The sequence below is a fragment of the Rhincodon typus genome, chromosome 9, assembly GCF_021869965.1.
Source record: "Rhincodon typus isolate 14 chromosome 9, sRhiTyp1.1, whole genome shotgun sequence".
NCBI classification, from domain to species: domain Eukaryota; kingdom Metazoa; phylum Chordata; class Chondrichthyes; order Orectolobiformes; family Rhincodontidae; genus Rhincodon; species Rhincodon typus.
Window position 1 is genome coordinate 75,963,934 of NC_063340.1, and position 24,890 is coordinate 75,988,823.

At 39.1% G+C, this 24,890-nt stretch overlaps 1 protein-coding gene across 1 annotated transcript in view; it reads right to left on the minus strand.

Moving 5' to 3' along the window:
• The window catches only part of LOC125484081 (baculoviral IAP repeat-containing protein 6-like), a 49,010-nt gene extending 24,737 nt beyond the window's left edge, over positions 1 to 24,273 (minus strand). The window contains exons 1-12 of the mRNA XM_048601358.1: positions 24,258 to 24,273; positions 22,436 to 22,585; positions 19,470 to 19,695; positions 16,620 to 16,780; positions 12,465 to 12,587; positions 10,974 to 11,108; positions 9,887 to 10,068; positions 9,644 to 9,780; positions 8,480 to 8,641; positions 7,029 to 7,160; positions 5,065 to 5,162; positions 2,305 to 2,452 (exon numbers count right to left, since the gene is read on the minus strand). Of these exons, the coding sequence (XP_048457315.1) occupies positions 2,305 to 2,452; positions 5,065 to 5,162; positions 7,029 to 7,160; positions 8,480 to 8,641; positions 9,644 to 9,780; positions 9,887 to 10,068; positions 10,974 to 11,108; positions 12,465 to 12,587; positions 16,620 to 16,780; positions 19,470 to 19,695; positions 22,436 to 22,585; positions 24,258 to 24,273 (1,670 nt within the window). The remainder of the gene's footprint in view (positions 1 to 2,304; positions 2,453 to 5,064; positions 5,163 to 7,028; positions 7,161 to 8,479; positions 8,642 to 9,643; positions 9,781 to 9,886; positions 10,069 to 10,973; positions 11,109 to 12,464; positions 12,588 to 16,619; positions 16,781 to 19,469; positions 19,696 to 22,435; positions 22,586 to 24,257) is intronic.
• Between the last annotated feature and the right edge of the window lie 617 nt (positions 24,274 to 24,890).

Below are 24,890 nucleotides of genomic sequence, written 5' to 3' on the forward strand. Positions count from 1 at the left end.
CAGAATCACAACAATATCTTATTTCGAAGGAAAATAACAATTGAAACTGCTCCCTGATGCATTCTCCATGGCGGCACCTTGATCCAAATCCACTTGCCAACCAATCAGCAATTTCTTCTAATGTAGTGTAGCGTGCTGCTCCCTCTGAACTTTGGTATTCTTAAGATTTTGTCCTCGTTAGTCAATGAGGAAAAGCTTTTTAAGCTTGCCTCTTTTTAAAGCAATACTGAGGTTTGCACAGCCAAACAACTGCTTAAAAATTAGTACTTTCATATTCATTTAGCCAAGTTAGTATCTATCAGAATACTTCAAAATTATGGTGAATATTTTAAAAATCAGCAAAATAATAAGTATCTTCCACAAATGTAACATTTCCTTGATTACTAAGCACTACTACAGTTCATTGGCTTTACAAATATAAAAATCAGAAATAAATGTTACTGTTTAAACTGTTCTCTTTGTGATCATTGCTCTGTATCAAGTTAGCTGATCCACAGCAGAGCACTGATCAAGAATGAGAATTTGCCTCTGTATGTGTAAATCAGCAATATAGGAAATCCACCAGCAATGCCTACACTGCAGTCTCTGGATATAACAGGTGGACCATTGAATAAATTCAGGCAAAACTCCTGCAAAGCTGACCATAACAAACCTGACACTGCCCAGATGGCTAAAAAGCTTTGCCAGCCAGGTCCTGTTTTCTCAAAATTCACATGGCCAGCATTCCAAGACAGGACACAGATGATGTTACAATGGCACTCTGAAACACATCTTCGAGTGTGGCAGCGTTGAAATTGACTGCGAGGAGCTTATAACCATTGTTCAGAACAGTGAAAAGTTGTCCATCACGTTGCATTGTGCTTTGGGTTCAAATAACTTAATGATGAGGCAGAGTGATAACAGAGAAGAAAACAAACCCTGTACTTCTGTGATCCACCACATCATGGGAGATTAAATCAAATAAAGTAAATTTTAAAAATCATTTATGCAACAGTATATTAAGTAAATTTTAGGTTGTAAAATTATATACCGTGTTATTCTTTACAACTAGGTTTTCCTCTCAAATCAGTGCAATTGAACAATTGCACCAGAAAACAAAAACTTCAATAATTTTTTCTTAAGTCCACAAACATAACGATGTTTGAAACAGCTTGACTTAAAAGAAGCAAAAATATTAGACATTAATAAAAAATGTTTCAGTGGTAAAAAGATAGCCTCATGTTGCTGAATATGTAAAAAGTTGAAAACTTCAGCTTTTATACATCAAGTAATTCTAAATAAATGACAATTGTTAATTAAACTTATAAAAAACAAAAAATTTCATGAAAAATAAGAGCTCTAAAAGAAACACAGGCTAGGCAGAAAATCAAAAATATATTATAGTAATAATTTCAAGTTTACCCAAGCTAATCCGAAAACACATCTTAAAACGCTTTGAAAAACATCCAGGATTTTACTTGAAAGCCAGTTTCAGTTCCTCCTCAATTTTTTTATATTATTTCATGGGATGTTGCTCATCCATAATTGCCCAATGCGAAGCCGGTAGTGATTTGCTTTCTTGAACCACTATACTCTAAGCAAAACAACCCCCAAATTAGGGCGTTCAGGAAATTTTTACTCAGTGGCAGTGAAGGGACAGTAATATAATTCCAAGCAGAGACTGCATATCACTTGAAGGGGAACTTGCAGGTGACGGCATGCTCATCCACCAACTGCTCTCGCCCTTTGGATAGCACAGGTCACTAATTTGGAAAGTGCTGTTGAAGAGACTTTGGTGAGATACTGCATTGCATCTTGCGTATAGTACACAATGCCAACACTAACTTAATTTGCGGGATGGGATGCTGATCAAGTAAGCTACTCTTTCTTGAGTTGTAAATATTTCTTCTCTCTCTAAATCAACCTGTTCAGAGCCGTTATTATATACCACTGAAGCAGGTGGGACTTGAACACGGGGCTGCCAGTGCAGGGGTAGGGACACTACCACCGTGCCACAAGAGGGCCCCTCCTGCACCGAGCTTCTAGAATATTGGAGTCATATTGATTCAGGAGAGGGAAGAATAATCTTGCAATTTATTCCCTGCAGCTCAGCCCTAACAAACTTAACTCACAGACGAAAAAGTTTTTATTTAACCTCTCTCAGGATAAGCTTTATCCAATTAAAAATTTTAGTTTTTGTTCAGTGGAAAGAAAAATTAGATGTGTAAATTGTCTTGTGTCAGCAAACTTAGATTTATCATTTAATGTAGAATTACCTCCAGATTCGTGACCAATTGCTTTTGCTGTTATATTATTTTCACTAACCTGGTCTGAAGTAAAGCTTCAAGAGGTGTGAGCCGGTCCTGAAGCTGTTTGGAAACAGCAGTAAGAAGAGATGCACAAACTGTACTGCATCCAGCCAGGTCTTCTTCCTTAACATAGTTCAGCAGTACAAAGTACCAGAACACAGAACCTGTGTTAAAAAGAAATGAAATTACTTCCAAAGCTGGAGCATATTTCTGTTGAAATTGAACGACTAATTGGAGGAGGAGTGAATGGAATGTTTTTGTGCTGTATATTGTAATTCTACTCAGTGTGGATTTATTCATTCAGGATCTGACCATGACGTATCTATTCAGCACAACTGCATTTCAATCTGTACTTAATAAAACAGCTCAAATTGCAAACTGAGAGTGGAGAGCTCCACGGCACATCACACAGATTCTCAGGCTTTTGTGGCACAACGATAATGATCCTGATCTGGAACAGAAGGCTAGAATTCAAGTCCCACCTCAGTCAGAAATGTCTCAACATATCTGAACAGGTTGATTCAAAATACTTGAGCCACAGATTCTGTGAGGATGCGACGTAGCAGGTGATATTAATTTAAGAACACTGTTGGTGTACATGAACCCAACTTCCAAACAAGAATGAATACTGCAAGGGGAACAAAATAATGCATCATACAGAGACCCTTAAATCAGTCTCAGCATGCAATTTGTATCAAAAGTACATTTAATTTGGAACACAGAACATTAAATTGGTAACTTAAAGCATATACGAAAACCTACTTAAACTAAATTGCAGGTATAATTATCCAAGCCAAAAAGTATTTAGGTAGCATCAGAAGTTACTTGAGATACACAAATCCTGACAATACAAAAGGAGCAGAAGACCAAACAATGGGTTTCACACCAAACATAATATACATACAACCAAAATACATATGGTAGAATAAACAGTATTATGCTGAATGTTGAAATAACTCCATAGTGAAGTATCCCACAGATTATATGTCAAATTAACTCCATTGTTACGGAGGGGCACTAGCCAAACCCCTCCGATAAATAAACTAAAATACAAACCCCAATCTGTTATGACAGGAGTAAGGGGTTCCCCTCTAATAATCCCCCCCGAAACACCCAGAGAAGCTCGCCTTTCTCCTTGTAATCTATTAAAAGAAAGAGTGGTTAGAAGAAAAAAATCCCTGATCTCCACTTCAGAAGTGACAAGAAACAATTAATTTATTTAACCCAAAAATGAACAAATTAAGAGAATTACTAAGAAACCAACAATTCCCCCTTAGACTACTAACTACTTCCTTAACTGTTCTAAATTCTACTGGAATACTGTTCAAATAAATACAAGTCCCACTTAATAAACCCAATTAATAAGAGAACAATGAATTATAACTTAATTTCCCCAAGTTCACACAGACTGTCTTCTGGAATATTCCTATCTGCGCTCTCATCACAAATGCCTTTCTTCCGCTAATTCTGCGGTCAGGGATGTTTTATCTCTATAATTTCTTCAATGAGGACTTTGAGCTGCAATACTGTGGTACCTTTGATTAATTAGATCGGCTTTTTGAGAGCTGAATGGTGTTAACTCTGGCAGATGGCTCTCCACCGATTTTCAAAAAAACACTTTCTTAAATACCACCGATGATGCAACAAATTCTCACAATATTGTTAGATTCAGGCTGCCAACACAATCAGATTCAAATTTGATAGGTTTTTAGTTTCTAAGAGCTTGGTTTAAATTGATTGGCTAAATTTGAACTTGTCGTCAAAACATCAAAACAAGTCTGAGGTTTTGCCTTTCACCTGCCTTTTTGCTACAAATGTTTCCATTTCAAGTATTTTCTGTAATTGCACCTTCCGGTTACTCTCAGACCTACATTTTAAAAAATTTCTACTCACAAATCCTTTAAAGCGACTACAGCGCTGCTTTTTGCTACTGTCATTTTTATCCGACAAATTCTAATTTACTGTCTTCCAATTCATAAATACTTTGCAACACCATTAATAGTAAAAGTTCCATATTTCATCAAACAAATAATTCAAATCCTCCAAAAATACTCGACATTTAGCAGATGGTTTAGTCAGTGTTAGTACTGATGAAGGAAAGAGGTTAATGAATACTACTAAAATAGATAGTGGGCTGATATATCTATTAGTCATTACAAATGATTAAAAGATTACTCCACTGTACATAGGTAGATCTGGGAAGATCTTGTTAAGTGGCATGAACATCTGCCCTATAATCAAAGCTCTTCTTAGATATTTGATGCTTCCCCCCCTACCCAAAGAAGACAGCATCCTATGCAGAAAACTGGGTGATGGTGACAAGGACAATTTTACAGCACAAAACAGCATTGATATTTCTTGGCTCCCACAAGGGACTCTGAATAATCTCTACATAGACAGAACAAAGTTAGCACGAAAATCAAAACCACAGAACTGCGGGTTATTCCAGCTTTAGACTTTTCTGCACCCGAGTATAAGTTTAGCACTTCTACAGAAACAGCAGACATGGCAAAGATCTGTACAAATGCTGCATTCCTTTTAATAAGTGAGGCAAAAACAAACAAACAAACTTTGGACAACACCCCATAAGCTTTTACAGCCAATCGCAACAAACTTAGGAGGGAATGGAAGAGTTACTTTACATCATATGAATAGGCAGAACATGAAATAGTAATTAATGAAATTATAAAATAAATCTATTGAGTGCAAAAGCAGGCTATTTTTTCATGTAGAACTATCTCTACATCATTGTCAGATGAAACAGAATTTAACCTACCACCAGTTGCTGCTGCAGGTAAGTAAGGCAAATTATCAAGTAAAGCTTTCAACAGAGCACCTCCAAATCCCAATTGGCTTGGATCTGTTTTCCCATTACTAAAAAGAATGGAGAAAATGTTTATTCTTAGTTTAAAAGAAAAAGCATGACAATAATAGATCCAACTTATTAATGCTCTGGTCTCATTTCTAATAGGAAACACAAAAAGCAGAGATGTTGAACTGGTATTTTGTGCCTATCTTCACTATGGAAGGCACATAACATACCATGAATACTTGAAAATTGAGGGATGAAATGAGATGGGGGGGAAATGATACTGAGAAAATGATTAGAGCTAAAGGTTGACAACACCCCTAAGATTGGTGGTTTCATCCTAAAGTCTTAATAAAAAGTAATTTCAGAGAGTAGATGCATTAGTTGTGGTCTTTTAAAATTCACTGAACTCTGCGTAGGTCCCAGCTGATTGAAATATTGTTAATGTAACATTTTAGTCAAGAAAGGAGGGAGACACAAAGCAAGAATCTCTAGGCCTGCATTATTTAGAAGAGAAGAGCAGAATATTTAGAGAACCATAAGTCAGGCAGAACCAATATGGTTTTAATATAAGTAAAATCCTGTTTGAATAATTTATTATGATATTTTTGAGGAAGTAATTAGCAGTGTGGATATACCTGTAGAGGTGCATTCTTGGATTTATTCTAAAGGTATTCAATCAGGGACCACAAAGGTTATCACACAAATAAGAGCTCATGGTGTTGGTGGTAACATTTATGTAGAAAGATGACTGATTTCTAGGAGTCAGTAAGAGTAAAGGATTATTTTCAGATTGGCAAGGTGCCACCAGCAGAGTGCCACAGGGATCAGTGCGGGGCTTCAATTACAATTTATGTGAATGGCTTGAATGAATTGACTGAATGTGTCATCAGCTTTAGTTGTCATTCAAAGTTAGGGAGAAAAGCAAGTTGTGAAAAAGGACTAACGAGTCTGCAAAGGGATATTGGTAAGTTAAGTGGGTGGATAAAAGTATGGCAGATGGAGTGCAATGTGGGAAAACGTTAACTTGACCAATTTGGCAGGAAGAATAGAAAAACAGATCTTATCTGAATGGAAACAGACTGCAGAACTCTACAGTACAGAGGGATAGGAGCGATCTGACAAATGAATCCTAAGAAATTAGTATGCAGGTACAGCAAGTGATTAGGCAAGAAAATGGGATGCTGGCATTTATACTCAGGGAGATACAGTATAAAAATACAGAAGTGATGCTGCTGCTCTACAAGGCCTTGGTTAGACCCCATCTGGAATTCCTGAGAGTTGTTTTGGTCTTATTGCAGAAGAATATATTTGTACTGGAAGCAACCAGGAAAGATTCACTCAACTTATTCCTGGATTGAAGGTATTATCATATGAACAGGTATTATCATATGGACAGTTTGGGCTTAATCAATTTGAAATTTAAAAGAACGACAGGAGTTCTTACTGAGGTACATTAGATTCTGAGGGGACTTGACAGGGAGGATGCTTGGTGCACAAGTCTGGAACTAGGGACACAGTTTAAAAATTAGAGCTCTCCCATGCAATAGAGGTAAGGAGGACTTTTTATCTCACAGAATATAGTTTGGAATTTTCTTCGGCAAAAGAACAGCACAACAATATTCAGGGCTGAGTTAAGTAGATTTTTAACTGGTTTCAAAGAATTATGAACTGAAGAGCATAACTGTGTAAGAGATAACACTGTTCACAGTCTGAAAGTGGACTTGAGGCCACAATCCAATCAACCATGATCTTATCAAACGGCAGAAGGGGTTTGAGGGGCTGAATGGCCTACTCCTGTTCCTCACTCTTCTGTTACGTTCAATATATTAACAATAAATGAGGGTTACCACTTATTGCAGGATTGATTTAGAAGTCATATTTCTTTTTTGAAAAATTGTAAAATAATTATTTCATAGAACCTTTCTCACCTTATGCAAAGCGCAAGGAACCGAGCACATTTGTGAGCTATACTTCGACCAGCTTCAAAGAAGCAAACTCGCACAATGCTGGAGAGTCGTTTCTTGGTTTGTGTGTGCAGACTTTCTTTCCCATCTCTGAAACTGCAATTGGACAATTCATCAAATACAAACACAACCATGGATCATAATATCAAATATTATAGGTTTCTACTTGCAAAATAAGAATCATGGACTCAAAATGTTAAAAAAAGGATTATGAACTAAACAGCATAACTATGCAAGAGGCCACATTTCTTTTTAGGACTATGGGCTGAAAATGAGAAAAATAGACATTGCTTCAAAAAGAGGAGAATACAAAGATTTGTTTGCAGTTTTGGAAACTCAAGTGAAGCTAACTGGAACACACGAAATAATGTTACTGCTTGGAGACACTGTCCAAATGTGCAGCGCAGGCAGGTGCACACAAGAGCGTGTGCATACATGGAAAGGAGAGAGCACGACGCAAACAGGAGCGTGCGCAGACAAGCACGAGTTGGGGGGGGGGGGTGCAATTCTTTCAATTGACACCAGTTGCTATGGGTTCAGAAGCTCAGCATAGTAACAACCTTTTAAACTACAGCTGGCTGAATCTAAACAGTTTGTGAGGGGTCAAAGATGTTGCACCATCAACACTCTTTTCACTTAGTTCCAAAGAGTCATCTTTAATTCTGTTTCTGTCTCCACAGATGTTGCCAGACCGGAGTCTCTCTAACTTTGTTTTTATTTTTATCACAGCTGTGTTGCTCTGAAAAATTGACTTCTTCAGTTCTCATTCGAAACAGCAGGGAACAATACACTCAGTTGTTGAAAGGAAGAATACTGAAGCTCTCAGGGAAAAAAAAAGACCCGTTACCCAACTAAGCAACCAGTAAACTAAAGACTGATCATCACTGTGCAAATAACATTGAGACATCAAAGAATTGAGGGATTATCAAACTGATCCACCTAGTCGTGATATTTAGAGCCAGTGATGCAGAATTATGTTCTTTTGACTACTTTTCTTCCTTCCACTCAAAAATATTGAGTCCGTGCACAAGCCAGAGAGAATTGTAACAGGGTAAAGTTTAACTCTGATACGTTTGAAATCCAGTTCTTTTACTGTTCTGGTTAAAGTTAAGAATTTTACAATAAAAAGTCTTTTTTAAACTGTTACTGAAGTAACCTAGAGTGTGATTTGCTTTCATCCTCGGAAAATTAGGATTCATGGTAGTTTCATGAAATCTTAACATTTGTCACGACTACAGGGACAGTGGGCCTTGATTTCCAACATATTACCCAAGTCAGTCATGACAGTTGGAATTCAGATCAATTATAGGCATTGCATTAGAAACATAAAGTTACTGTTTACACCTTAATATTGTTGAAGCATTGCAAAATTTACACAAGTGCCAGTTTACACACTGCTGTACACTGTATCCTACCTGCATAGTCCATTTGCATGGACTCCTGCCAACCAGCAGAGAATATCTAACACAAGACTCTGAGCATGTTCCGTGACAGGACCATCATCTGATATTTTGCAGAGTGTATTAAGCAGCCTTTCATGGAATTCCGAGAACTGTAACATGGCACATCGCTGCACCCTAAAAGGCAAAGCCACTGATTAGCCTAAGAAACCACACAACAAAAACAGAAGCAGCTTTTTTATTGTATTAATTTGGTCACACATTTCCTTTTAAACTTCTAAAGCGTACACAAGACATATTTCCTGACTTGAGTGGGAATAAAAAATGAACTACTTCCACACATTTCACATATTACAGTGAAAGTGGAAACATATTAAAGCTTTTCCTCACTGTCTGTTTCATGTCCAATCACTGCCCTCCAGTAGAATCACCTCCAAACAGTAAATTACGTGTCAAATATCCACGCCCAAAAAAAAATAGCAAAGTCGACATGTGCAGGCAAAAATCGCGCGTCTGCAATATTTTTAACCATTTATAATGACCTCCGCACTTGAGAATTTCATCATTTGCGGGGGTTCTCAGGAATGGAACCCTCGTGGATATGGAGAAATGGCTGCATACGGCTACTTTTGTGTCAATGGGGACAAATAGCATTTTGCACCAATATGGGTCATGCAGCATATTTGTGTTATTAAACTAACAGAAAAAGTTATCAAAGTTACTACCTCAGCTTCAAAGAGATCAAGAGATCAAAAACTGTAAAATGCACAACTCTTGTACAATTGTACAAGAGATCAAATGGTCCTAAAATGCAAAACATTTGATGTTGCAGGATTTCCCAAAAGATACGTCAGAAGACCATGGCCACCACAAATTTCAATTGGTGGTCCAAAGGTTAAACTGAAAACATCCGACACATTATTTAATGTGCCATATGTACTCAGTGATATTCAATCAAGTTATTGCAGAACAAGATTTTTTTAATGCTCATTTTAAAAAAGTGCATCCATCTGAAAGGCTCGACTTCTACTCCTCCATTTCCCTAAGTCTTCATCTTATAATTAAGTAATCTGGTTATCTTTTGCAATGATGTGGAATTAAGCAGGAAAAGATCAAGAAAGAACACAAGAATGGATTTTCAAAACCCATTCAAAAAGCCAAAAAAAATCCAAAAACTACCTTTCCTTCGGGATGCAAGTTTTCTTGAACCTACGAATAGTAACTGAAACTTCTTGCAGCAGATCACAGCCTCTCAGATTGTCAGGTTTCTTAGAGGAATTCCCAGACTCTGATGTTTTTGAGGTGGATGGCTTTTCCTGTTAATGAAAAATATTGGTTTACAAATTCACCCACACAGAAGCGGAAATTAATTTTCATGTATCAAAATCTACACGTTCAAACTCGTTTTCTTCACTATAGTACCTTTCCTGCTGTAACTTTAGCAAGTAACGAAGCAAGAGAGTGACTCTTGCTGTTCTGTGGTTTCAAGGCTTGCATTCTCATGACTGGCCTTACTCCACTGCCATTAGAATTCTCTTCATTTGCCTTCTCATTAGTTGATCTGATGTGAACTAAAAACGACCGATACTTGCCACCAGCCATGCCTGCTGAGAAAGCAAAAATGAAGAACGTTGAGTTTAATTTGGGTAAGCACAAATATCACCCACTCCACAGTTTTAGGATATGTTTTAATTGTATAAAGTTTTATTATTTGATATCAATGGTATGAGAACAAAAAAAAACAGAAAGGGAAGAAGCGAAGTGGATATTTTCAAATCTGTCTGCTCTAACAAAGTAGGGAAAATTCCAACTTATGCCAATTATTCATTTTTGAAAGCATGTCAAAATGTTATATTAAAAAACACAATAAATTCATGGTTTTATAAATTTAGAATTCACAACTAATTAACCTTTAAAAGCAAGTGATGCAAAAGTTTTCTGGTCAAATAGACAAGGAGTCAAAGAAAATGGTATCACACTTGGATTCCCAAGCAATCTTATTGAGCTCCTTAAAAAATAACTATTGTTGGTCATTGTCAGTTACAATTGTCCTTTTATTCTGGGCTAAATGTTATTTGGCACATATCAGTTGCAAGTGTCATAGTAGGTATGATTCCATCCAGCAGAGTTTTCCCCAATCCCACTGATCCAATTGCTGCCAGCACAACTTTCTGCCAACCATATACCACTCTTCTGTCATGTATTTAGTGAGTCTGCCCTGGCAGTGGGGCAGAACCTACCCAGCGACAATACCATTACACCAGCTAATCAAATGTTAAAGTCAAAACTGATTCAACAGGCTCCAAATAACTCCATTAACAATACAACAGAATACAAAATCAAATCTGGCATTTAAATGAGGACCAATTTCATGGCAAATTATATGCAATTAACACTGTCATTGCATCATCCCAGAAGTTAATCTCAGGTTGATCAATATATTTAATATAATGCCATTTAGAAGAAGATGCTTTTTACTGCAGTTGCAACTAATCCAGCTTGATCTTACCTTTAATTAGCTTAGGACTAGTTAGTGTCAACATCCCAGCATGTCCTGAAAGATCCAGGCCACTTGCCAACCATACAGGTCCACATAATATATCTTCCTTGTGTTCCTCCAGAAATTGACAAAGTCTGGGGCCTTCTTGGTACATAGAATGGAAGGAAAAATGTGGTCATACACCTTTGCACGGTAATAGTTTGACATAATTCTTGCACAATGAACAGTTTACACTAAGATGAAAATAAACAGAATGGAAACCCCATTAAATGCAAGTCTAATCAGTGGGATCATTTAACATCTAAGTGAACCCACAAATTATCCTAGAGAATTTGCACAACTGTATCACATAACGTTCATCAATTACTTTCCAAATTCCAGGCAATGAATTAGTTATAGCATTGTTATGAAAAGTGATTAGGTACTCAGAATCAATTAACACAACTTTATCACCTGCAGAAACAGAATTGCCAGCCCTTTGAAGCATGGGGAGCAAGAAGTCTGCTTTTAATTCAGTTCCACTTCTAAACAGTATTCACAAACAAAAGGAGCAAAATAAGTAGACTAATCAGCATGGACAGCTCTTGGAGGAACAGAACACAAGCTTACTTCCAGTTATGGGATAATGCATGCTTTGGACATGGAAACAAGAGGAGTAAAAATGGTTATGATTTATTCTGGGGAAGTAAAATTCTTTAATCTCATTCTTGCGCCTGGATAACAATTTATTCAAGCAATCTCAAATAGTTTTTTCTTAAATTAATAAGAAACCCTATTTCACTGCAAGACTTTTTCCCAAAACTGAACTGTGCTTTTGTCACTGAAATGTAACTGCTTATCGAATTAAAAAAATTAACAGTTACCAAATGGGCAGCACGGTGGCTCAGTGATTAGCACTGCTGCCTCACAGCACCAGGGACCCAGGTTCAATTCTAGCCTCAGGCAACTGATTGTGTGAAGTTTGCATGTTCTGACTCTAAATCTGGTGTTGTGTTATTAAACCCACGCTAAACATCAACATATATTTGATCACTTTCCCCAGTAGGCATTTATAAGGTTTGCCACCATTTACTCATAACTAAAGCAATGATTGAAATTCAAACTAGTCTATTTTCTTGAATAATTAGTAGCATTGCCCTTTCAGGAACTTTAAAACAAAAATATCATCTGCACATAGATTATCCGTAATATGATCAGTGGCAGGAATTAAACTTCAAATCAGCTTCTATTTTTCTCCTCCTACAAATTAAAATGACAAATGCATGCAAGAAGGTGGTATGAAATGCACACATTCATATTCATGTTCTCCCCAAAGATGTATTTGATGTCAATGTTACACTCAAGAAATATAGACTTGCACAATATAGACTTCACGTTAATACCAGTTGCAAGCATCTAGACAATTGGTCTTTCAAATCAAGTTTTATTTTGCTATTGATATCAGCACTATATATGAAATTGAAGTGTGGGATTTCTCTAAAATGTCACATTTTAGCTAACCTTGAGATTCATCCACATCCATGTCTTCACTTAAATCAGCAAGATCAGTTCGCCCATTTCTCTCTACCTCCACATGAGAAGCTGGAGATAAAGGAAACAAGATCTGCTTGTCCACTGCAGACTCTGCAAGAAGAAGCAAGGAATAAAAGAAAAAGTTTCATTTATATCAAGCCTATCATAACGTTAGGACATCCCAAAGTATTTTTCAGCCAATTTAGACAGGTGGTCACACCACAGATGAAGGGACCTGAAGGAGGAAGGGAATGGGTGACCACCAAGCAGTCCAAGAGAATCAGGCAGGTAAGTTCAGCAGTCCCCTGGGGTCTTGCTCACAAATTGGTATTCCATTTTGGAGGCTGGTTCTTCCAGGGAATGCACACTAGCACCACAAGCAGCCTGTCTGTACAGGATGGGGAGGACGAGAGTAAGGGCGATAGTAATACTGGATTCTATAATCAGGGGAACAGATAGGTGCTACGGTGGCCATCAACATGACTCCAGGATGGTGTTTTCTCTCCCTGGTGCTGATGTCACTGAACGGCTGCAGGGCATCCTGAAGGGGTGGATGATAAGGCAGAGGTCACGGTACATGATGGTACCAAGATATAGGTAGAAAGAGGGATGAGGTCTTACATCAAGAATTCAGGGAGCTAGGCAGTCAACTAAAAAGCAGAGACAGTAGGAACTGCCGATGCTGGAGAACCTGAGACAACAAGGTGTAGAGCTGGATGAACACAGCAGGACAAGCAGCATCAGAGGAGCAGGAAAGCTGATGTTTCAGGTCGAGACCCTTCTTCAGAAATGGGGGAGAAGGGGATTCTGAAATAAATAGGGAGAGAGGGGGAGGCGGATAGAAGATGGATAAAGGAAAAGATAGGTGGAGAGGAGACAGACAGGTCAAAGAGGCGGGGTTGGAGCCAGTAAAGGTGAATGTAGGTGGGGAGTTAGGGAGGGGATAGGTTGGTCCTGGGAGGGCGGACAGGTCAAGGAGGTGGGATGAGGTTAGTGGGTAGGAGATGGGGGTGGGGCTTGAGGTGGGAGGAATGGATAGGGAGGCGGGGATGAGCTGGGCTGGTTTTGGGATGCGGTTGGGGGAGGGGAGATTTTGAAGCTTGTGAAGTCCACATTGATACCCTTGGGCTGCAGGGTTCCCAAGCGAAATGTGAGATGCTGTTCCTGCAGCTTTCAGGTGGCATCATTGTGGCAATGCAGGAGGCCCAGGATGGACATGTCGTCCAAGGAGTGGGAGGGGGAATTGAAATGGTTCGCGACTGGGAGGTGTACTTGTTTGTTGCGAACCGAGCATAGGTGTTCCACGAAGCGGTCGCCAAGCCTCCGCCTGGTTTCCCCAATGTAGAGGAGGCCACAACGGGAACAGCGAATACAGTATACCACATTAGCAGATATGCAGGTGAACATTTGTTTGATGTGGAAAGTCTTCTTAGGGCCTGGGATGGGGGTGAGAGGAGGGGCAGGTGTAGCACTTGCTGCGGTTGCAGGGAAAAGTGCCGGGGGTGGTGGGGCTCGTGGGGAGTATGGAGCGGACAAGGGAGTCACGGACAGAGTGGTCCCTCCGAAAAGCAGATAAGGGTGGGGAAGGAAAAATGCCTTCGGTAGTGTGGTCAGTTTGCAGACTAAAAAGCAAGACCTCTTGGGTCATAATCTCTGGATTACTCCCATTGCCACATGCTATCAAGCAAAGAAATAGGATAATAGTGCAGGTGAATATGTGGCTTAAGAATTGGTACAGGAAGGAGGAATTTAGATTCCTGGAGCACCCGGGCCGTTTCTGTGGAACAAACAGGACAGTCTACACTCTAACCAGAGCAGGACTAACATTCTTGCGGGTCGGTTTGCTAGTGCTGCTGGGAGGAGTTTCAATTAATTCAGCGGGAGAGGGAACACAGACTGTTCGAATAAGGGCACAGCATCGTATAGTAAAACAATCATGCCAGAGCAAGTACAGCTGTATTAATTCTCAGTGGAATAAGGCCAGGCCGCATGGCCTTTACTTTAATGCCTGAGTAACACAAGTGAAACGGATGAGCTAAGGGCAATGATTGACACATGGAAGGGAGATACAGTAGACACAGAGATATGATTGAGGGAGGGGCAGGATTGGCAACTCAACATTCCGGGATTATGGAACCTTCAGGCAAGACAGGAGGGTTAAGAGAGGAAGAGGCACTGCATTATTAGTTAGGTATCAGTTACTGCAGTAAGGAAAGATGATATAACTTGGAAGGGACATCGAATGAAGCTTTGTGGGTAGAGTTTAGGAATAAAAAAGGGGCAGCCACATTGCTAGTGCTTATTATAGACACGCAGAGAGTCGACAGGAAAATGGGAGCAAATTGTGCAAATTCAAGGTGGTGAGTAAAAAAACAAAAGGGTTATTAAAGTAGGTGATGGAGTTCAACAAAGCCTTTGACAAGGTCCCACACAAAAGACTTATGAAAAAGCAAACAAACATAGGATATAGGGTAATTTGATGAATTGGGTTAAAAATTGGTTCAGTTGTAGGAGACAGAGGGTGGTGACAAAAGGCTGCTTTAGTAACTGGAAGCCACTGTCCAGTGGCATAACACAGAGATCTGTGCTGGGTCCCGTTTTATTTACCATTTATACACATGACATAGATGACTGTGCAGGGTTTGGATTAGCAAGGTTGCGGATGACACAAAAATTAGTCGGGTGGTTAACAGTGAGGCTGAATGTCTTGAACTGCAAGAAGCTAAAAACGGATGGTCAATGGGCAGATAAGTGGCAGATGAAATTTAACCCTTAAAAGTACAAAGGAGTAATTTGACAAGAAAGTAGAAAATGAACAATATGATACTAGGAAGTTCTGTGGAACAAAGGGCCCTTGGCATGTTTGTCCATAGATGTCTGAAGGCAGAACGGCATATTAATAGGGTAGTGAAGAAGACATGTGGGACACTTGCCTTTATCAACTGAGGCATAGATTACAAAAGCAGGGAAGTCATGTTGGAGGTCTATAGAACTTTGGTGAGACCACACCTAGAGTACTGTGCACAGTTCTGTTTGCCATATTACAGAAGGATGTGATTGAACTGGAGGGGATGCAGAGGAGGTTCACCTGAATGCAGCCTGTGATGGAAAACTGAATTTATAAAGAAAGGTTGGATAGGCTTGGATTGTTTTTGCTGGAGCAGAGAAGACAGAGGCAATCTGATCGAGCTGTACAAGATTATGAGGGATATAGACAGAGTGGATAAGGACCAGCTGTTCCCCTTAGTTGAAGGGTCAATCATGAGGGGACATAGGTTCAAGGTGAGGGGCAGGAGGTTTAGGGGATGTGGGGAAAATTTTTATCCAGAAGGTGGTGATGGTCTCGAATCAGATGCCTGAGAAGGTGGTAGCAGCATGTTGTCTCATATCCTTTATGGAGTACCTGGATGCGCACTACGCACGTCATAACATTCAAGGCTACGGGCCAAATGCTGGTAAATGGGATTAGGTTGAAGGTCAGGTGTTTCTCAAGCATCGGTGCAGATTTGATTGGCCAAAGGGCCTCTTCTGCACTGTATGATTCTATGATTCAATTACGCACTTTTGAACCAACTTTTTTGTAGGAAACAGCTGCCAATTTTCACACAGCAAGCTCCCACAACCAGCAACGTTATAATAATAGGATAATTCACAAAGGGATAAATATTGACCACTACACCAGGAGAGCTCCCATGAAGCTTCTTTAAAAGAATATTGTGGAATCCTTTAAATTCACCTGACAAAACAGATGGGGCCTCAGTTGTCAACGTCCCATCAAAAAGACAGTACCAATAATAGGACATCATTCCCTCACCCCTGCACCAGAGTAGCAGTAGCAGTATAAACTTTTGTGCTCAAGTCTCTGGAGTGAGGGTTCCTTCTACTGAATCAAGGCCAACAATTACTATTTAGTGACTACAGCAAAGGTTAATGTACTTCAAATACTTGCTATTCAATGTATTATCATCCCAATAACACACCAACTTGTAGGTTAATAAAGGAATAACGCAAGTTAAAATTTTAAGCCTTTTCAATTCGCTTCCCCAAGTAAGTAACTCATTAAGGGTGTTAAGTACACATATATCCCAATAAAATAGAAATCATATTTCAAAAACACACAAAAATTGAAGAGAAAATCCTTACCATTGACTTTACCTAAACCAGGTGCCTTGTTTTTCAATAAAGTGACTTGAATCTGCGGAATGCTTGTAATGTTTGAATTCAAGACAAATTTGAAGTCCACATGTCCGACCATGCAGGCTTTGGGCAACACCAGCTCAAAGACATGTTCCTCCCAGCTGGTGCTATTAAGACAAAAGTTGTGCAGATGTGTGTGAATAGAGTTTTTGCGTAGAAAACTACATTTCCCAAATGCTGATATTCCAGAAGCTGAAACAAATTAAGTTATGCAAATATAAAACACTGCCAATTTTATGCTACATCTCAAAGCTCTAAATATCAGAAAACAAACGGGTGAGGCAGTTTAGAAAATAATGTTCCAGTGAATATGAATAAAAACATACGACTTCTATTTAGCTTTGACACAAATAGAATGGGAAGATGGGAATTCAACATTGAGTATGGGCTGAATGCCTTCTGAACTCCTTCCATATGAATATTCACTTTCTAATAAATCTCTGCTGCTCCAGTTTTGAATCCTTCAAAACCTGAAGTAAGCTAATATAGACCAGTATGTAAAGTAGAAACTTAAAATTTCTCCCTCAGTTTCCTATTCAATATGTCTAAAATCAAGGTTCACATAAAACAGCGTTCATCTACAAGCACTGTAAACAGCCCCACAGGGGGCCTACAATTCAATTAAGGGTTTGGTCTATTGATTGGCTTTAAACACAATGATCCAAGCCATGTCCTCATTTGAGGGAAATGATAGCAATCAAATAGGTGGTGAGAACTTACACGAAGATAATCAGTCAATTTGGAATGAGGATTTTTTGCAGCCAGCAGAAATAGTTTGCCAAAGCTTAAACCAGTGTGTGCTGTGACCAAGTGGTAAAAAATTAACAATTAAGCCCTCAGTGCTTCAGTTCCGTCACAGCAATAATATCTGTATCAAAGTACTTTAGAAGCAAAACCAAAAATGTTGCCAAGGGAAGTGACAGAACATTATGAGATGGCCAAAAACTTGGATGACACGGGCTTCATGGAGGAGTGGGAGGGATTTCATGCAGGAATTCTAAAGCTTATACACAAGTATATATACTGCAGGACACAGGATAGGTGGATGCAAACAGTGCTAACTGCCAGGGCCAGTGCCTTCAGGGAGGTCCTCTTGGGCAGTACAGTTCCTCTCCCAAGTGGCGACCAATCAGAGCAAGACTGCCCCTTATATGCAAGCAACAGAAAGAATCTGTGAGGAGCTTCAACTTCAAATCCAAGCTCTCGTTCTTATTTTATTTGCTGGTAGGTTCATTAGTGAACTGGGTTTTGATCTTGGTGGGGTGTGGGGTGGAAGACGTGCCCCAGTACAAGGCAAATCAGGATAACCTGGGGGTTACTGCCTGCTGCCACAGAGATGACGGTTGTACTGGAAGCTTACAAAGGAGACAGAATTTTCTTAAACCTGTCAATAAAGAAACGCTCAAATGACTTGGGGTAGAGTCACATGAAATCACTCAGGTAATGCATTCCTTGAAAATTATGTGCAATCTCTAATTTAAGGCTGCCTGAATTGCTTAAGCTGAGGAGCTACAACATGGGAAAATGCACTGAATGTTATTGCAACAAACACAGTCATTTGCTAAATTTAAATCTTGGATTGGATTGAGATCCGACAAACAGTGAATAGTGTATTATCTACCTGATTAAAATATTCCAGCCTTATACAATGGAAACACATTAACTATGAACTCACGAGTCCGCAGCAGATATGTTGGAGAGATCGCATTTTTTTAAAATGTAGAAGTGTCTGTCAGTTATTTTGACAACAACTTTTGATGCTAACTTATGCCTCATGTACCAAATTAAATATTGTGGTGTCTAGGAAATTAATATTTTTCTTGTGTTATCGCTTTAATTTTAATGGGGGGGGGTTAATAATTGAGGATTTTGATGATTTTTTTCTACTTGTGTTTCAAATATACCACTGGTCAATTCAAATACAGAAGCAACTGTACTAATGAGTGCATCATCTATCACAATATTCTATAAAGCCCAAAGCACATAAAAAAGGCACTTGGTGGAAGCTGTTGAGAGCTAAAAATGAGGGCTGGGGGGGATTAAAAGGGGCCTGCAGGAGAAGCACCTGGGCCCATGATTTCTCGGGTCCTGTATGGTTATGAAAGGAAGGTCAAAAAAATTTCTGCAATTAGATACATGAAAAGAAAATTTCAAAGAGCTTTACAGTGCTGAAGATTATAACGTTACAAAAGCAAAAGGCCATGGAAGGGTCAGGATTTTAAATTTGAAACTCTGGGAAAGCAGAAACCAATATCAATCAGTAAGAGCAGAATCCTGGATGCAATCCTGTGGTACAAAATTTGGACAAGAGGAATGTTTTGGACGATGTTGAATAGGACAGCTGGCAGAACACTGGTTTACTTGAAGCTGCAGATAACAAAATAGGGATAAGGAGTTCAGTACAGATGGGGTAGACAGAATGGAGATGGGCAATATTATCTAAGTGGAAGGGGATACGTCCTTGCAGTGGAAAGTAGTGAGTCAGTTAGTACAACGAAGTTGCAAATCAGGTGTGCTCTGAGATGGTACTGGAGAATAGAAATTTGCAGAAAGGATACAGGGCTTGTGATTGTTGATGGCAGGGCCAGGATAATGGCTTCAATCTTTGACTGGAAGCAACTGCATTTCAGCAATGCTGCTGTCTGACAATAGTGGTATGCCGTAATTCAAAATATTTAAATGGTACTGAACAATATAACTTAAGCATTATCCAAGAGTGGGTTCAATTTATTTTCATTTTACAGATTGGAAAGTCAAATAGATTTGCTCAAACTTGACTAATGTGCTTTGCTGTACCTGTCTGATTGTAGTTTCCATGTGCGAGTATGCTGAGCTGCATCCCCATGGTGCTGTTGGTGCAGGTGTTGTGGATGTCGCCTCTGCTGCTGCTCCTGCTGAACCTCCACCCAACAGGGAGGGACAGTGGCTGAAAATCGTGGGGTCAAAGTCTCAAATCGAGTCAGTTCCACCAGCGATGTCAATACTTCTGCAGTGAAAGGCTGGTCCACCAACAAGTCAACCCCTGGAATCAAGAATGAATAGGTCAAATAAATTTAGCAGCATCTTTCCCCCACTCCCATCCACAGACAGACAGCCAGAGAGAGACTCTTTTTTTGTTTCATGAGATGTGGATGTTGCTAGCTGTCATCCATCCCTAATTGCCATCAAAATAAGGTGCCTTTTTAAACCACTAAGTTCTTTCACAGTTTGGTATAATCGAATGGCTTGTTAGATCATTTGCAGGTTAAGAATCAATCTCATTGCTGAGCGTTGGAGTTACACATAGGCCAAAACAGGTAAGGCTAGCACATTTCCTTCCCTAAACAAGAGATCAGTGAACCTGATAAATTTTTTAACAGTCTCCAATGGTTTATTGCCACAATCACTGATTAACTGAATCCATAGTCGACAAGAGTGATGAGATTTGAACCCATGTCTGCACAGCATAAACCTGGGCCTCTGGCAGTACCATGGCCTAATGGATAAGGCACCTAACTTTGGAATGGCTCATGATGTTACTAGAAGATTGCAAGCTCAATTCCTGCAATTGCATAATGGTATCAGTTGTGGCTTAGTTAGAAGGACTCTTCCCTCTGTACCAGAAAGTGGTATGGGACTTTAAACCACAAGAGTCTAGAACAGTAAATCTATGATGCTGCTCAAGTAAAGAGGCTTGGTGCACTGACAAAGGCAGAGCTTTTCAGATGAGATGTCAATCATATTTCTTATAGGACTCTTGTGGTACAGGGGTGGTGTTTCTACCCTTGAGCCAGAAGGTTCAAGTTCAAGTCCCACCTTCTAGGTGTGTTGTTACATATCTGAACAAGTTTGACTAAAAATATTGGACTTCTGGATGGCATCACTATTATGCCACCATCTCTCCTGAATGGGCTGGCTAGGAGAGCCTAAATAGCACTTTTGCCCAGAATTATTCTGAATTACCACAAGCACTGCCATTAAAAAAAAACACATCCTCCCAATCTTCAAGAAACATAGATGATTTTTTTTCCTCCCAAGAGAACCATTCCAATACACATTGAAAAATGTCAAACAAGTCAGCTTCATGCAGTCACAATCTTGCTCAATCCTACTGACTCAATGTCACATACTGTTCTCAATGTACCCTCATTACAGTACAACTGACTCCAAGGAATGAAATTAAATCTCAATGTATAATCCCAAGGTGAATATTTTCATTTCTGATACACTGCAAATTTGCCTCAATGGTCAGGGATTTCCAATTATTAACTATATACAACTGGAAAATGTTCATTTTTTTTAATTAAAGCGATGAATCTTTGAGTAAAATCTAATTAAGTTTGACTTATGAAAGTCCCAAAAGCACATGATTATGGATTCCAATTATCTCACTTCCGAAGTAAATTTATAGCTTAATGAAAACTCCAAAAAAAGTATCTTGAAGTAATGATGTTTTGTTATTGAAGGCAGAGTTTGTAGATGTGCATTTTGATGAACATCACAACATGGCTGTTTCTAAAATAGGATGCAGAAATGTCACTTTTGCAAAAATATGGCAAAAAAGTAAAGTTGCTGATACACCACCTCTGAAACTTCAGTACAAGCAAGATTCTTACTCTAATTTAATTTGGTTATTTTAAAAAATTGCATATTTAGGAAGATTATTAAGTTTGCTTACTGTACAAGAATGTGACTATTACAAAGATAAACTAAATGAGCATACACAGACAAAGCATGGAATAATGCTGACAGCACTTGCCCCAAAATGGCAGCGTACAAATTATTGAGTAAACACCTTGAACATTTTAAATGAATTGTCAGTCCTCAGTGAAAACAAGCTTCTGCCATCCAACTCAAAAAGATTTCAAATGGTCAAGCAGTAAATATTCAGCTGCTTCCAGCACCAACTTTTCAATAGTATGCATGGATACAGACAAAGACACATTCATCGAGATCTTTTTCACAGAACACCAATTCTACTGTCTTCAGTATGGCAATTTGTACCCACAATAATTCATCAAAAAGAAAACTCTACACTCTTGCTTCAAGAGCAGTGGAGACTGGGTCAATGAACATATTAAAGGCCAAGCTAGGCAAATTTTTGATCAACAAAGGAGTAAAAGGCGATTAAACACAGGAAGAAAAGGGGAGTTAAGGTCAAATCAGAACTGCTACAATCTATTGACTGGCAGACCAAGCATGATAAGCCACACTCACGCTCCTATTTTTATGACCACCAGCAGAATCTGTGCAGACTGCTAACAATAAATGGATGTTTCACTTGCTTTGAACTTGTTCTCTTATGAAAAGTTTGCAGTTTTATCCCCTCCAAAATCAAGCCTCTTGTTCTTCCATTCTTGCACCCTGCTAAAGCTGGGTCCATTCCACAAATTTCTCCACTTGTCACTTCTTACAAGATCAGAAATTCACCAAATGAAGTGCTGTTGCCTGAAATCTTTACCATGTCCCTCAAACAGCTCAATGCAGTTTACATTTAAATCAACTATGACAAGCACAGATAATTCTGTAGGAAAACTGAGATTGCCATTTGAAACAGCAAACTCCAAAAAAGTTATGAGAAGAACAATTTATCTTTGATAATGCTGACTAAGCAGAAAATGTTGGTCTAGACAGAGTAATTCTGCAGACCAGCTTTCTCCAATGCAAGCTCATCTTACTTGGATAACTAAGCACCTTCTCAAAAAGAAGCAAAGGAATAAAATTATGAACAAAGGAGAAGCAAGGCAAATACCTATCGACTTTCCAGATATCGACATTCTCACCTGTAATTCCAGGACTGGATGGGTTAGATGTGTGTCTGCTTCCCTCAGACAACTGATCTACTCCTTTAGGAAGGTTGCCGTCCACAAATATATCTGTTTCATCTGCATCTTCACCAGTCCCTCCAATCTGGAGGAAATGAAGTTCTCCACCTTTTATTTTAGAAAAAAAGAATTTTATCACAGCACATTCCTCAGTTCCCATTCCCAACTGAGTGTCAAATTAGTTTGACCTGCAGACAACTTTTTATTGGAAACATTCACAGCCGTTCCTCAATCATCCTATTTGAACGTATACACAAGTATAATATGCAAATCTGCTATTAAGGATTAATTTTAATCCCAATTAATTTTGTACCAAATGCCCATTCTATAAAGATTATGATCACGCAGTACTTGATGACAATAATCATCAATTTTCAAAAATGCACTTCAAATAACCCTTCCGATGGTAAATAACGTTTTTATTCCAGCCAACTGATTCGATTATATTTTATGATTAATTATATTACAGCAAAACAAAGACGACTACAGATTAAGAGTCAGTCATACAGCATGGAAACAGACCCTTCAGTCCAACAAGTCCATGCTAACCACAATCCCAAACTAAACAAGTCCCACCTACCTACTCCTGGCCCATATCCCTCCAAACCTTTCCTATTCACATACTTATCCAAATATCTTTTAAGACATGGTAATTGTGCTCGCAACCACCACGTCCTCTGCAAGTTCATTCCACATGCGAACCACCTTCTGTGTAAAAAATTTGCCCCTCGTCTTTTTTTAAAATCTCTCTCCTCTCACCTTAAAGATATGCTCCCTAGCCTTGAAATCCCCCCATCCTACAGAAAAGACAACTATCATTAACACTATCTACATCCCTCATTATTTTATAAACTTCTATAAAGGTCGCCTCTCAACCTCCTATTCTCTGGTGATAAAAGTTCCAGCCTTTCATTGTAACTCAAACCTTCCATACCTGGCAACATCCTGGTAAACCTCTTCTGAACCCTCTCCAGCTTAATAATATCCTTCTATTAACTGGGTGACCAAGACTGGACACAGTATTGCAGAAGAGGCCTCAGTTTTACTGTCTAGACGCAGGTTAAGAACTCAATCTGCATTCCATTTCATTACGAGCATAAAACAAGCACAGATGGTACCTAACTTGTGTCTCTAAAACTGCAATTTAACATCCAGGCAAAATTATATTCTTGTTGACTATACATTAGCAATATATACTTCACGTTTACAGCATTTAACAATGTTGCTTCTTCAAACAGATTATCCAAACTGCCCTTTCTAAATGAGCCACAAAAGAAGGGCCAGACCACCATTCTCTCAAATAATATCAAATCCAAATGCACCACCATCATATTCTAATGTGTAACTCTCTCTAAGTGAAATGGAGATGCTTTTCCAATAGTGTACTAAGTAGCAATGACAATTTTCAAAACAACAGGAATTAATTCCAGCCACTTGCTCATTTATCAAAGGAGTGAATCATTGCACGAACCAAGCTCTTTGGGTGGTTGCAATAATGTCCTAGCGCCTTTTGGACTTAACCACAGTTAACAGAAGAAATGCTAGTCACAAGAATCTGAAGAGATTACTACTTTGATCAGTCTCAGTCTAGGCTGAAATGGGTGGCACTGCACAAACTGCCCATAATCCAATGTGAAAGGATTACTTCGATTTTTACTCTTCATGCAATCCTAAGCAGCTAATTTTCACAAGGGGAATTCTCAAGCAAAAACTGCTTCATTGGAATATTTTTGATAAATAAATCTATTATTTCATTCTTTTGGTACTTGAAATTGCATACCTGTCTCGGGTACCATGTAAAAATAAACTAAAGGACTCTTGATGAGCTACCAAATTCCATCGCAATTTATTTTCAACAATGCATTGGAGCAAATGGATTTCTTTTTGATTCATTCACATACAGGATGTGGGCGTTGCTGGCTAGGCCAACATTTACTGTCCATCTCTAATTGCCCTTGAAAAGATGATATAAGCTGCCTGCTTGAACTCATACAGTACTCGAGGTGTGGGAACACCCATAAATGCTGTTAGGGAGCTTCAGAGTTTGAACCAGCAAAAGTAAACAGAGGTGATACAGTTCCAAGTCAGGAAGGCGTGCGGCTTGGAGGGAAACATGCAGAGGTTGTGTTCTCATCCATCTGTTGCCCTTTTTCTTCTTGGTGGCAAGGGTGGATTTGAAAGAGCCTGGGTGAGTATCTGCAGTGCATCTTGTAGATGATACACACTGCTGCCACTGTGCATAAGTGGTGAAAGGAGTGAATACTGAGTGGTGGCTGGGGTGCCAAATGAGCAGGCTTCTTTGTCCTGGATAATATCAAGCATTTCAAGTATTGTTGGATAGTCAGAGAGCAGGAAACCGTCTCGACTTGTTTATGCTCTATTCCCCAGCAGAGTCCATCTCCTTCTCCAATCA